The sequence below is a fragment of the Nicotiana sylvestris genome, chromosome 10 (assembly GCF_000393655.2).
Source record: "Nicotiana sylvestris chromosome 10, ASM39365v2, whole genome shotgun sequence".
In the NCBI taxonomy this organism is placed as follows: Eukaryota; Viridiplantae; Streptophyta; class Magnoliopsida; order Solanales; family Solanaceae; genus Nicotiana; species Nicotiana sylvestris.
In genome coordinates this window covers 12051273-12066033 of record NC_091066.1, presented here as the reverse complement: position 1 = coordinate 12066033, position 14761 = coordinate 12051273, and the positions used below count along the sequence as shown (strand labels likewise).

The 14761-nt window shown below is 35.6% G+C and overlaps 1 protein-coding gene across 1 annotated transcript; it reads right to left on the bottom strand.

Annotated features, from left to right (window-relative positions):
• Positions 1-1852: 1852 nt before the first annotated feature.
• Positions 1853-14339, bottom strand: LOC104241796 (agamous-like MADS-box protein AGL27). The gene is made up of 7 exons (XM_009796750.2): positions 13721-14339; positions 3974-4052; positions 3363-3418; positions 3194-3293; positions 2784-2825; positions 2252-2293; positions 1853-2131 (listed from the first exon to the last, which is right to left on the bottom strand). The coding sequence occupies exons 1-7, from the start codon at positions 13903-13905 to the stop codon at positions 2012-2014; spliced, it is 624 nt and encodes a 207-aa protein (XP_009795052.1). The 5' UTR covers positions 13906-14339; the 3' UTR covers positions 1853-2011.
• Between the last annotated feature and the right edge of the window lie 422 nt (positions 14340-14761).

Sequence of the window (14761 nt, the reverse complement as noted above, 5' to 3'; positions counted from 1 at the left end):
AAATTTCTTTAAGAATGTAAAGGTACAAATTAAAACTAGAAAAATTTATTTAAGTTTATTTATTGAAATCATATGCATAATTTATACTATACTAACATGGGCAAAGTTAGGGGAATAGAAGGTGGTTCGGCTATGTATCACTTTGCTAAAAAAATTACATTATAAATAAAGTTATTTTTTTTTTATTTTACACACACGCGCGCGCACACATATGTGTGTGTAAAATTAAAAGAACCTTATATAGAGAGAGAGAATCCATTTTCCTTCTTCCCGTACCTTTTTTTAATCAACTTGGTGAAAAGCATATCTTTGCCACGATAATACTAAGTATATATCATTGTCAGTCTAATAAATCAAACGTCTATTAATAAAGTATATTCACTAAATAACCTCATTATTATTTAATTGTTGTATTATAAACAACATATTATAGTTCTAATATAATATCTTTACAAACCTAAACATTTACCTTACATCCACTAAATAGTCTCATTATTATTGAATATTTCATATTCTAATGAGCACATTATAATTCTAGTATAATTTATTTGACAAACGTAACAATAGGTTTAAGTCGTAAAAATAGCACGGTATAGCTAGTTTTCGGACTGGTCATTCAAAAATAACCAGCATTTACGAAGTCAATGAAAAATAACCACTATTTTACTGCAACAGAGACTGGTCCAGCATAATATACTAGAGTTCGGTGCACCTGTGTATGAACTTCAACATATTATGCTGGACCGGTATACTTTGCTGACTCCAGTATAATATACTGGAGACTGGAGCACCGGTGCTCCAAACTCCAGTATATTATACGGGACAATTATACTTGCTAGAACTCCAGTATATTATGTTAAAGTTCTAATGTACTTATGCCTGGAGTTCCAGCATAAGTATGCTGGAACTCCAGTATAATATACTGGCATATTTTTCGGGTTTTGAACAGTATTTTCGCTCAAATTTATCTTTAATGAAAAATGAATAAATTTTGATTACTTTTAAAACTAGACTATTTTTAAACGACCTGTAAATCTTACTATTTTTAAATTTCTCCCGTTTAAGTCGGTAAAAATCAGACCAAGAGAAGCAGCGAAAGCATTCAGCACAGCAGGGACGGTTTTCTAATTGAAACATAAAGTGTTCCACGTGTCGGAATGCAGGCAGAGCTCAAATCGGCGAAAATCAATCCAAAAGGACAAATAACGAGTATCTTCGCGTATATATAAACTCCCATGTAGTCATTGTTATGATACATCAGTTGATTTGCTGTTCTCTTCAAACTCTGAAGCTGCTCGATAAATGGTAACTCTCACATTGTAACTTCATATTTCACATATTCCCGAATAACTTTTTTTAGGAAAAAAAAAGTTTTCTTTTTTGGTGCTTGATTTCCTTCACTTGTTTTGTAACCATTGTATTACTTCTCCAATCAATATTATTATCAACTTTTACTTCTCAAAAATAGACAAGTTTTCTACTAAATCTATTTGTGTTTATATTAGTTCTTGACAGCATTAGATCCTCCTAGCCAACATTAATGTGATAGAAGGTGTCATCTTTTGTGCTCCCTTTCTTTTAATCATTTTATGTGAATGTATTTAATATGTACCTGGAGTTTAAGAGAGAAATATAGAGCTTTAGATATTATGCCATAATGCTATAAAATTTGACTAAGTTTAAATTTAAGTTGTTTCAAAATGTATACAGACAGTAATGACAGCCATAAATACAAATTTTTTCCCATGCATGTATCGTTCCGATTGTATCAATAAATGAAAATAAGGACTGAATCCGTACACATCTGACTTGCAAAGAAGAACTCATCACGCTCACAACCAATCAGTTGGTCTTATAGAGGAACATTCAAATATCTTTTATTAATTCTGGAAACTCCTTATTTGTAGTACTGTTTCAGGTACAGCAGGACAATGGGAATTTAAAAAGTAAAGATGCACCAGATAACCTTGGCAAGTAGTAGTTCCAGTTACAGGAAACCTTTCCTGAATAACTAGAGGAAATTCAGGGTCGCTTTTTGCTGTCGACAGTTCATGCTGGCTGGTGCAAGGTTAGTGAAATCTAAAGCCATCGTCCCATTGGTCACTTCTCTCTCGTTCTTAGTCGTAGCTATCTATGGGGCCATAGATATGCACATTAATTAGTCATTTGGAGAAACATGGAAGATATTTTTGCAGACTCCACCTAATTCGATCGTGCAAGTGGAAGAAAAGATTTATCATCTAAAATTTACCTGGTTCTCCAGATGTTTGTTTTCTTCACTCAGCAGTTTTTCCTGTATAGAAAAGTCTTAAGGTCATGCCTGCTGTCAAGCATAGTGTAATGGCAACTTAACATCATATTAGTTCTGCCTCAAAGTTAGAATAACCAACATTTTTAACACAAGTAGGTAGAGCAGTACTAGACAACAGCGCGCATGATGTTTTCGGAAAATGAGCAAGTCTACTAGTGCTGTGAGTTTGATCCCCCTAACTTATTTTAGTGTAGCAGATCAAGGAGCTGTATTACTTAAGATTATCTAAGCTTAAGCATTTGACGTTAAGATGGCATGCAAGTTCCAGGCAGGTACAGGAAACCAAGCCAAGCATATATCAAGTATATATACCATGATGAGAGTCAATATTCAGGGAGTCGGAGACAAAGAGATGACATGGCTCTGATAGAGAAGGGTTCACTAGTTAGAAACATGATAGACCAAACTCTTATTTTTCTAGAAATGCTTTCCCCATACCAACATATCTGGGCCAGTAGTAACCGAGACCTACCTTCTCGCGAAGACTTTTGATAGATTCAATCATCAAATGCGTCTGCATAAAACAAATTAGTCAAATCTCCTTCCAAGGATAAACAAATGTCAAAATATACTTAAAAGAATATGCAAATACTTCTAAAATTACGAAGTCGTCTAAATAAATGTTAGTACAAAGAACAGCTTGCGTTACCACGAAAAATTTTCAGGTCCCTGGCTTTTGGACGAGAAAATAAATCAAGACAAACTTACAAATTACAACCTGGTACAAGATTACAAGAGGTATAAAGAATGAGAACACAACTGAAGTACACTAGCTACGGGGTGTAACGTCTAAAAAACGCGATGTACAGATCAACACCAGAGTTCTAAAAAAATGTAAATTTAACTAGGAAAGTAAAAAAGTAGAGAGGAACTTGGTGTGACCTTGCTAGATCTGGCTTGCATTAGAGCAGTTTGCAGTTGGTCTTCCAAATGGACAAGGTCAGTCACACTGAGATCATCAACAGCAGGTTCCTCGAGTTGCCTTTCAAATTGAGACAGAAGATGAGTAGTATTCCTTTCAAGAAATGAAAGAGGAGCATGAGGTCAGTACCTTTCTACCGTTTGTAACAGTTCTCCCACTGTCATGAAGCTTGAATATTTAGAGTGCTATTTCCACCTCACAAGGACAGAAAACTTTCAACAATCAGAACTGTAAATATTGATCACTACTCTAAACGAATTGACCATAAGTTACTCCATACAAGAATGAACCATAAAATACTGTCAGAGGTTGTACTTATCAAAAGAAAAATGCTGTCAGGTTTTTTGGTTTCAACAAAATACTAACCATGTCTAAGCACAAGACACTTGTTAGGCACCATGATGACAAGTTACCATCATTAATCACTACATACTAGGTTGAACCTTCAAGTCAGAGGGCACACAAATATCCCGGATAGTGTCTTTAGACCTATTCAGGATTACAGGAAGTTACATGGATTATACAGTGCATTTGGAAATAGTCTCCGACAGATCATTTAGAGCTATAGTAGCGGATATTTTTTGGGTGTATTAACTATGCACCTATGGGTTGTTTGATATTATTCAGGGTACTGTACATAAGTTATTACTAGTTCACAGGCCGCGAACATATTTCAGGTATCCAGAGAGAGCTCTAAGTCATCAGAATAAACTGGATTGCCAAGTCAACTACACATATACCTCTGTGTCCAAAACTTCTGTAGAGCTCTCTTTTTCTGCTTCCACATGGCTGTGGTACTGTTGAACGATCTCTGTGAGACTGAAACATACAAAAGTGTGAGATGCGATTACTAATGTGTAAGTACACAAAATTGTAGGATACAATTATTGAGTGATAAATTAATTATTCCCTCGGGTTATTTGATGTTTAAGCAGTTAAGTTTACATGTTCTAAAACTATGAAAGAAGCTGAGAATTGCATAATTACAGGAAAATAATAAACTTAATTGATTCTATCTGATCCTATATAGTATATTTCACAATTACCTCAAGCTGGTGTATACTTTCTAGATGTGCTTTATAGTTTCTCCAACAAGCTGCAAGCCCTCATTTGTATTACTCGTGCCTTTGATTTTTTTTTTTAAAATTTTATAATCCAACTGTTGGTCGTTGGATTCTTTAACATCGGTTGACTTTTTTCCTTTTTTCCCTTTGGGTTGCAAGCCTGGAAGGACTGACCGATCTAGTAAACCCCGACCAGAGCAGTAATATCTGGACCTTTCATCGAAGCATAAAGTTCGTATTTGGCCAACATAATGGGGTGCCTTCGGTGATGATGCTACACAAGCTCCCTTGATTGGGTTCAAAGGTGTGTGTTTGTCTATGTTGTTGATGTTAACAAGAAATATCTTGAACAAGAAATATCTTGAACTAGAAATATTAAGTGCATGTGCAGAAATGCTCTACAAAGTTGACATGCCAAAAACATAGACGAGAAAGAACAAGCATGACAATAAGCAGCATCAAATCTTGTTGAGGTTGCCTTAGCGATAAGGAAATAATCAGCTAAGGTGACACGAATCATCACAAGTCCAATCACTCAATTAACCATGCCAGGTAAAGGTGAGTATTCTATTATGAGGTAAAAGGGTGTAAAGCATACTTTGACGGACATTAAAAGCTTCGTATAACTTGAAAAATCATTCGTTCATTCATCTGTACAGGGTTAGAGACCTTAGCTACTAACTTTTATACTTATAATGAGCAATCTTTGATAGATTAAAACTTGATTACCCATAGTATGGTAAGAGTTTCATATTAGAATCAAAGGAATAATTGCACTGGTCCTCGTATGGCACAAGATTATGCTCTAGTATGGTGTAGAGACCTAGCACAAAATTATTATGCATGCGTGAGGGTCACAAAATATGTTTAACATAAAGAAGCAAATCGAGCATCGGGACTAAGTAGAGTTGATCCTAAGCCAAGAGCAAAGAAGGAATAGATAGTACATCCTAAAAAAGACAATGTCGAATAATAGCTAAAACCTCATTCCAAAAGGCAGTGTTGTGAAGAGCGTGAAGCGAGAAAAAGCGACAGCCTCCATTTCGCTTAAAGCGAGAAGGAAAAGAGAAAAGCGAAGCGCTCACTTTATTGAAGTGAAGCGGAATTTTAAAAAAATATTAAAATAAGAGGTAGGGCAATATACCATTTTGTTAAAAACTGGGCACCATAAAAACAATGGAAGAAGAATTGGGCAGCATTTCAGTGAAGAGAAGACGACTTGGAAAGAAGAACCGAAGGTTAACAAAAAAAATTCTCCAGCATTTCTCTGCTATTTGGAAGCTGAAACAGTGAAAGAAGAAGAAGAAGAAGAAGAAGAAGAAGGAAGAAATCATCACATACCTGTTGCTGCTGAATCTCTGTTGAAATTGAAAAGGGAACCCTAGTCGTTGTTGCTGATGGTCGTGTTTTAATAAAAGAACACTGAACCCTTCTTTTTCAATTAAATAGGCTGGCAGCTGTTTAAAACAAAGAAGTGCACGCTTCGCTCGATTCGCTTCGTCGCTTCTCGCTTTTTAGTGGGAAGCGCACGCTTTTGTCTACCTAAGTCGCTTCATATAGCATTAGCAGCTAAGGGGTCGTTTCGCTTCGCTTCTGGCTTTAAGCGAGGAAGCAAGCGCTTTTCACAACCCTGGTCGCATCTGTGTTAGATCCTTAAAAAATACACTATTTTTGAAGGATCAGACATGCACCCGGCGAAATTTTCAAAGAGTTCGAACAACGTAGCTCACGACACATTTCCATACATTAACTCATTGAATTCAAAAATATCTCCTTATGGCACACCATTATAGCACAACACATTGCAAGTTGTCTTCCTTGTTGTATCTTTATAGAGTACAATATCCATTCTCCTTCTATGTACTTGATCTCGTAAAAGCAACTTATGTCAAGAAGCCTGAATTCCTAGTAAATATCAAAAAACAAAACATGACCTCTTTCAGAAGATGATACTAAGAACAACTGATTGACGTTATTTCAAACAGTGTTAATGATACCATCCACTAGGAAGTTGTAAAGGAGAGAACATATATCACTACAGCTGCAGCTGCAGCATCCCCCGCAACAGCACGAAAAATGATTATATGCTAGAACTATAATAGAAAGGCCTTGCACCAAATTAAAAAATCAAAGAAAAAGGGCATTCCAGGGATCATCTTCCAAGGACCATGCCCGACGAACCAAACATGGGTTATGCGACATGATTATAAAGGCCAAGGATAAAACCTTTGCTTCGTTGATGATCCACTAAAGGATGAAAATCATGCTAAAGATCCTCACACAGAAATATACATAAAGTAGTAAGGAATTGGAGGAAAAAAATACACCTTCATTTAGAGAAACAATTTAGGAGAACGGAACATGTGACTTGCCCAAAAGGCGTGAGAACGTTAAAATCTCTTGCACGACCTTGAAATAAATCAAGCTCAACAAAATAGATAACATTCATTGGTATGTTGATTTTACCGACTTTCAAGTAACACAATCCAGATAGTAGATTAAAGAGGAGCGTAAGCGCAAAAGAAGTAAAGGAAATACAACACTTATCAACAGCGGATTCCATTATCCTAAAAGTGGAAAATGCACCGACTTCTCCAGCCACGATGGGTCTACCAACACAAATAACACCCATCAATCCAGTCGACAGAGAAAAATGAGCGACCACCAACAAACCTATTATTTCTAAAAAGGATAACCGCTATTAATGACCACTAAATATGAACAACTACAAATAACAATTTCGAGGGTTGTATCAAAGATATTGTGAGACAAATTTTCTCATATAGTCAAAGAGGATAGGCAGAAAGAGAAAACTAAAAGGTAAGGTGATATAAGCAAATGATCACATGAAAAGCAGATCAAGACAGGAACACTACGAAAGAGAAGGAACCTCAGCCAAATATAAGCGAAGCACAGACTGAAACGTGAACTATTGCTCGGAGAACACGATGAACTTTTTCATAACATGTCGTGTTCATTACATTGTCTTTCTCTCTCTCTTTTTTTTTTGTTGGCTTCTAATATCTTAAGTAATGCTTTTTTCTTTTGTTCTTTGTTGCAAGGAAGGAAGAAGATACGATGAAACCCTGTCTAGTCCAGCTCCAGCAACCATGGTGAGATGCCCAATTACTACACAACTATGGACCCAAAGTGCAGAATGTTCGTCCACAATATCGTCAAATAATAAAGGACTTTCAAAAATATATATGTTGCATGAAAGATAAAGATCCGGCTAAATCATCAATATTTTATTGTAGAAGAAACAATTCTATCTCCTAACTCGAGAATATGTCAAGGCTAATCGTCTAATTTTTGTTTATATGTATATTCTATACTACTATGAAGCAAACGGTCCAACATGTTATAGTATTACAAAAGTATTATAGTCCCTTTTTCGTTTTATGTGACACTAATTTTTTTAGTATGTTCCAAAAATAGGAATTTCTATATTTAGAAATAATTTAGCTAAATACTTTTTACTTTACCTAAATGACATGACTTTATAGCCATAAAAATGTCATGGTATGTTGCTCTAAAAGACGTTCTTGTTGGACTTCGTGCGTAGTCAAACACTTTCACAAAAGATGAAACGGAGGAAGTGATTAAAGATATGAACCCCATCCATTTGGAGAGTTATTGACAAGGTATGGTCACATATTTGTTAGATTGCCTGTGATGCTTTCACTATGTTAAGACTAATAAGTTTGGGTAGTCAAACACTTTCACAAAAGATGAAACGGAGGAAGTGATTAAAGATATGAACCCCATCCATTTGTAGAGTTATTGACAAGGTATGGTCACATATTTGTTAGATTGCCTATGACGCTTTCACTATGTTAAGACTAATAAGTTATTTTGGATATTTTAACTAGGGGTATTTAATAATTTTTTGTTTTACAAAAATTTCAAAAGCTGATATTAATATGCTAATCTTTTGAAGTGTTTGTAATGGATGAGTAAATTTATAATTGATGCACCTATTTTTTTAAGATGCTTGAGTTATAATTTCCATCAGCAGTGGTATCAATAGTCATAATCCCATTATCGAATCAAAGAAAAGCAAAAATTTATTCTCTAGCCAACAAAATGTCTATAACTTCACTATCAGGTAATGTAGAAATTGCCCATGTTAAGTTCGATGTAAAATACATTGGCCATTTTAAATTCATATTGGAACTACATCAAAATATGGCCGAGTAGGGTTTTCCTAATACTTTGGGTATCGGTAAGCATTTGGATCACTTGTAAGGTTTTCCTAATACTTTGGATATAGGTAAGCATTTGGATCACTTGGATCAAATTCTTTTTTTTAGACCTTTTACAAGTATATAGAGCAATATATTTTCTTTGGTTCGATGTTGCAAGAATGATATCTTTTTTTATGACCGAGAAATCCGTCTAGGGCCGATCCTTTGAACCAACCGCAACCTTCGAAACTCGGTGGATAATGGGTCCACCCCTCTACCCTTCTCCACTTAAATACCAAGCTTTGCTTTGCATGGTGTGGGGGCTTGAACCTGTGACCTAAGACACAAATCCACCACCCTTTGCCACTTGAGCGAGACCCTGGGGGCAAGAATGATATCTAGGATTTTGTTTTTACCCTTTATGGCCGTGAGTTGAGAAAATAAGCATATCTCTTATAAAATGATGGATGCCATTCAACTTTGTGTCTCATATGCCAAATTGTTGTAACCACAAAGTGACCCAGGACCTTGAACAACCCGCCAAATCTAATCCCTAATTAACTCAATAGTATTCCACTGCATAATTTACATATTCATATACCAAGTTGACAATAAATTTTGACAAATCGATGTTAGGGATTCTTTCTCCTCAAAGTAGGTGTGAACTACGTCTTTTTAGGATAAATGTTATATACAAAATTTCTTGGAATTGAGATTGAGGTTTTACTAAATGAAGAATTTACAGCAAAAGGAGTAAAGCTTGAGTCGGCTAGTCCTTTTTTTTCTCTTCATTTCTCGATGAAAGACTATCCCTATGACAATGGACACCTTCATGGTCATTAATTGGAATTCATATGTTGTACCTCCGGAAAGAAGAAAGGCAAAAGGCTCAAGTGATTTTCCCTTATGCATAACCTAGGGAATACAACTTCATAAGAGCGAGAAAGTATGGGTATAGAAAGAATCACATGGTTCCCTATCGTGATAGAAGCAACAATACGATAGGAGTGCACGGGTTTGCAATTGGACTCTTCTCCAACTAGAAGAGTTGCGCCTATGACTCTGAAGCAAAGGGAGGTGGTCCCGAGCATTGCCTATATGGCTATATAGCGTCAGCGTTGTTTGCAAATCACGTTAGTGTCAGTTCTGATCCCTATAGGAGAGCGGGAAGGAATTTCCCCTTAAGTATTGTCAGAATTGAAAGTACGTCAAATAGCAAATCTTGAATGCATTGAATGCCTTTGGATTTGAATAATTAGCATGCAATGTTATGCACAGTATTCATGATTGCTACTCGTTTATATATTTTGTGCTACCACATGAAACGCTTATGGATTAAAATATCAATACTATGATACAATGAGAAGTGTATGACATACAAGAAACATAAAGATACACCAAAGTAATCACCACATTCAACATTAAGTGCATGATATGATGCAAAATCAAAAAGGTAAAAAATCAAGAAATTCAATAAGTCCAAGAACCCATTCAAGATTAGAATTTCTTTTCCTTAAAGATTAGAAATTCCTATTTATTTCTTGTTTTAGTAAGATTATATGTGTAGTTTTAGTCAAACTAGGATTGTTAGTCGGTATTATATTCCTACTAGAATTTTTTTTTCTATTTTAATTAGAATATGTTTTTCTTCACCTTATTCTTAGTTTAGTTTAATTAGGATTAGTTTTTATTAACCTCGTCAATTTTATTCATTGTCATGCCTATTTAAAGAATTTTATTCATTGTCAGGCCTATTTAAAGGGCTCACTCAATATGATGAAAATAAACATTGGTGATCAGTTTTTCTAAACTCTTGCTTCAAAAACGTGAGTTATCTTTTATTTTCACTCTTCCCCTATTATTAAACACTTCATGCAATCTTGCGAAACTAGGGAACGAATGAGTAAAGTTTCTTTCATCTTATATTCTTCTCACGTGAGTTTGAAAAACAATTTAACTAGTTTTGTGAATAACTTTCGTGGGGGCGCTTTTGTTTTCTTTATTCATTGTGCTTGAGAGGTGCAAAACCTTAAAAGTACATCAATTTGGTATCAGAGCATAAGTTTCAAGTTCGAATTCTTGATTTGCTATCTTGTTCATCATGTTACCAGACAAGAAAATAGCAAGTTCAGGATCCTCTTCAAGGGATCTGAAATTTAAAATTAAAAAATTAAGAATTAAAGTCCTTAAACGAGACAATGAAGAAATTACAGTTCAACTAGATCGCTTCAAAGTGCATCTAGATGGCTTTAAAGTGCAGCTAGACAGCTTGATGGAATCTACGAGGTGTCTGGCTGAATTGGTTGAAGGTCGTGCTTCAAAATTAGCTACCAAATTTGTCACAATGCCTACATCCTCCACTACTACATAACATATCAGTACCACCGCCACGTTAACTACTTCGATATTCACCAATTCAACCGCATAGAGCAGGATAAATTGGCAGGCTGAAGAGGTTAAAGCTGACCAAGGCATGAGAGTATCGAGGCACCATGCCTAATATGATAAATATTTAGATAGTCAAGGGAGTGAAAAGGACAAAACTGATGAAGTCCATTATCAAAGACACAAGGAAACATGCATTGGATCTACAAGTTGAGGATTTACCATCAAAGTTTTATGATAAAACCATTGGAGTATCCAAACCATGTGCGTCATTGACTTTCCACCTTTCAGAGATGCTCAACACAATATTGACTTGATTGTCGAATCTATCATTTCAAACAAGGCAGCATATTGCATTAATCCTAAAGTCCATAAGATGAGCAAAAAAATCAATCCCCGTCTTTCTCTTAAACTCCGCCTTGACATCATAAATGTATATGTATGGCTATCATCCCAACAATTGTTGGTGTAGAACCGTTGCAGTTGATGCATTCTAAGAAAAAGCGTTGACCTCCACATGCTTAATTCAAAGCAAGACATGGAGTTAGTTAAGTTTCTTAAAGTTCTAACACCAATAACTTTATATTGTAAGTGGAAGCTTGATAATCAATATAAAAAGATTACATGAAGAAGGCTTGGTAAAAAGTTAATACTTAAAAATTGAAATTTAGTTAAACCAAATGCTAAGTTTTCTGATAACGTGAAGAAGCTCTACGATTAGCTAACAGAATGTAAGTTAAAACCTAGTGAGTATTTGGTCCGTGTTCTTTACTATATCAAATCTTGCGCCATTCATGGAAGTTGTTAGGCTCGAGGGCGAGTTTTTTTCATCTAGAAGAATGATGCAAGATCAAGAAGACCAAAATTTAAAAAAAAATTCAAGAAGTCTTAAGAATCCAATCAAGATTAAATTTTCTTTTCCTTAAAGATTAGGATTTTTGGACTTAAAATCATGAGGAAGAGAAAAAAAAGTTGTGTATGGTCAACCAAGGATCAGGTGGGTGCCTTGAATGAGAAAAAGCTCAAGAGTTGGAGGAGAAGGTTCTGATTATGGGAGCCTGGAGGATCAATGGGGATGCGAGTTGTATGTGGACCATGACAGCAAAATGTATTATATAAGCTGCGAGAGAGAGAGGCGTTAAAGGTCTCGAAGGTTATTCTCTACCAGCCACAAAGGAGGCTGGTGGTGGAGTGAAGAGGTCCAAGGAAAAGTAGAAGATAAGAAAGTGGCATATTTGACGCTAATAGAGAGCATAGACAAGGAGGCGAAGAGGAAGAACAAGGAGCGGTATAGAGAAGCTAAAAATGAGCTGAAGTTAGCGGTTCGTGAAATCTTGCGGGATTAAGAAACGAGTGGGTAAGATACTTTTCATCTCACATGAGTTGAAGAACATTTTCGCTAATTCTATTAAATACTCTAGTGGGGTGCTTTTGTTTTCCTCTTTTTTTTGTGCTTGAGAGATGCAAAAACCTTAAAAGTATATCAGGATACATTCATGGTCCATGCACATTAAGGAGATTCAACAAATAAAATCAATTTCTCAAGGTATAATGTCAATGTTCATATATAACACGGACATACCGTCTTAAAAAAGAGAATAGACAACATATGAAATCTTTTGGATGAGGAGTCTCAAGTAGAAACATATACACTTAATTGGTCCTATTAAAATCCTATTAAAAACAAACACAAGTAGCATACATATTGAAACCACTAATAGGGATGATAAAAGTTACTCCCTCCCGTTAAAATTAGATGAGTTACTTTCCTTTTTAGGGTTGTAGGTTAGGAGATAGTTGAGTCTTTCCTTACTTCGTACCTTTGTGAGGCTAGTCTCGTACGTAGAGGTTTTGTCAAAGTCAGATAGTGGCAATTTTGTGTCTTACTACTCTTTCGTTTTTCATAGCGCCGGGTTTATGTACTATATATTGCTTTTGCTTTGCATCTACTTTCTCATTTTCTTGATGTTATTTTTCTTATGTTTTCTTATCAGTCTCTTTTCGTCTTCTTGAGCCGAGAGTCTTTCGAAAACAACCTCTCTACTCCTTCGGGGTAGGGGTAAGATCTGCGTACACACTACCCTCCCTAGACCCCACTAGTGAAATTTTACTGGGCCTAATGTCGTATATATATAAAAAGGAAAAATTGTCAATCTTGGATTTTTCACTTTTAATTATAAATCCTAAAAAGAGAACTATTACATTGCTTCTGTTCAGGAGATGTGTATCTTATAAATGATCATAGCAACCATCACTAGGTGCTATTACCAATTAGATTGCTCATGTGGAATAGCAATCAATCACAAAAGATACCACAAGCACAATAATATACCATAGACTCATGGAAATCTTATTCCCTACTAGCCGTTGTTAAAACAGGCCAACCCCTTTTTTCTCCAAAATTTTCTTCAAACAGCAATGTTTCTACACATCAATATTTAATGTACAAGTCTTAAGCAACAAGAAGTGAATCTTTTGACATACACAGACGAAAAATATCAGAATATCCCCAACTAAAATTCCTGTAAAAGAATGTTCAAGAAGGTGGTTCCTGATATTCACGTCATAATTCTATAATCACATGCAAAAAGACACTCTTTACTATTCATTGGACAGGAAAACTCAGATAATAACAGCACAAGACTGACTGTTTTGTGTCAGCATATATGGCTAGGTGTCATCCTAGAGATTCACCAGCTATCATTCTAATAATGCTTCTCGAATGTTGAAGAGGTAACAAATATAATGGAGTGCACCTTCTGGATAAGTACAAACAAACAAACAGAAACATAAAAGTATGGAAAATAGGAACAAACTAGATCTAACAATATGAGGAGATTTAATGAGGAACCTGTTAGTACTGGAGAAGTCGTAGAGTCTGCCCCGATTGGAGAATACAACAACGGCGACATCGGCATCGCAAAGAATGGAGAGTTCCTTGGCTTTCTTTAGGAGTCCTTTCCTCCGTTTAGAGAAAGTCACTTGCCTGCTGCTCTTGTCTTCGATTCGCTTTATTTCTACTTTCTTACGCCCCATTAACTTGCCCAATTGAAAATCTTTTAGGTTCCTTTTTTTATCTATAATAATTGTATCGTTCCATATCCACTATCATCGTCTCTAGGGATTTTTATATGCTTTCCATTTTTTTTTCTTGGCTTTCATTCTTCTTCTCTGCCCTCCCCCTCCCAACACACGCACCCCACCCCCAACCACTACTCTTTTCAGTATCACTTCGTCTATCACTCGTTTAATTTTTACTGTTCAAAGCTGTAAATGGCAAAATTATTAAAGTGGAAGGAGAAAAGGATAACTATCGAAATGTGTGGGTTTGACACTAAAGATTTTAAAATATGAACGGGACTGTTAGCAGCCCTCAATGCGAAATTCGTGGCTGCAGGACGGATTGACACTGCGGACTGCTGAGTGGTTTAGTAGTTTCGGCTGCCGGAAATAAATCGTTCTTAGGAATCAATAATTACGGGATGCGTGTTCCGTTTCCGCTTCTTTTACTTTCCCGTATCGTGTCCGTCGTTTTCTCTTTCCTTTTTGTTTTTTTTTAAAAAGTTACTTGAGAAATTTATAAAACTAATAGTCAGTATTGAAAATATTAATTAAATTAAATTATAATCGGGTTATTAGATCGTATTACTTTAATAAATTTCAATTGTCATTTTATTTATCAGTATAATATACTCAATAATAAAATCTCTACTAAATTAAAGAAACTTATATTGTCATTTGTATAGGATAAAATATGTTCATATAAATGCTCGCATAATAAAGAGACACATGGAGCCAAACGCAGAAGGCAATCAGGTCCGAAGGCAACGGCCCCGCTTGTTCCTGAAGGGAATAATGTTCATAAAGGCGAAATAAATTGTCACGATCCAAA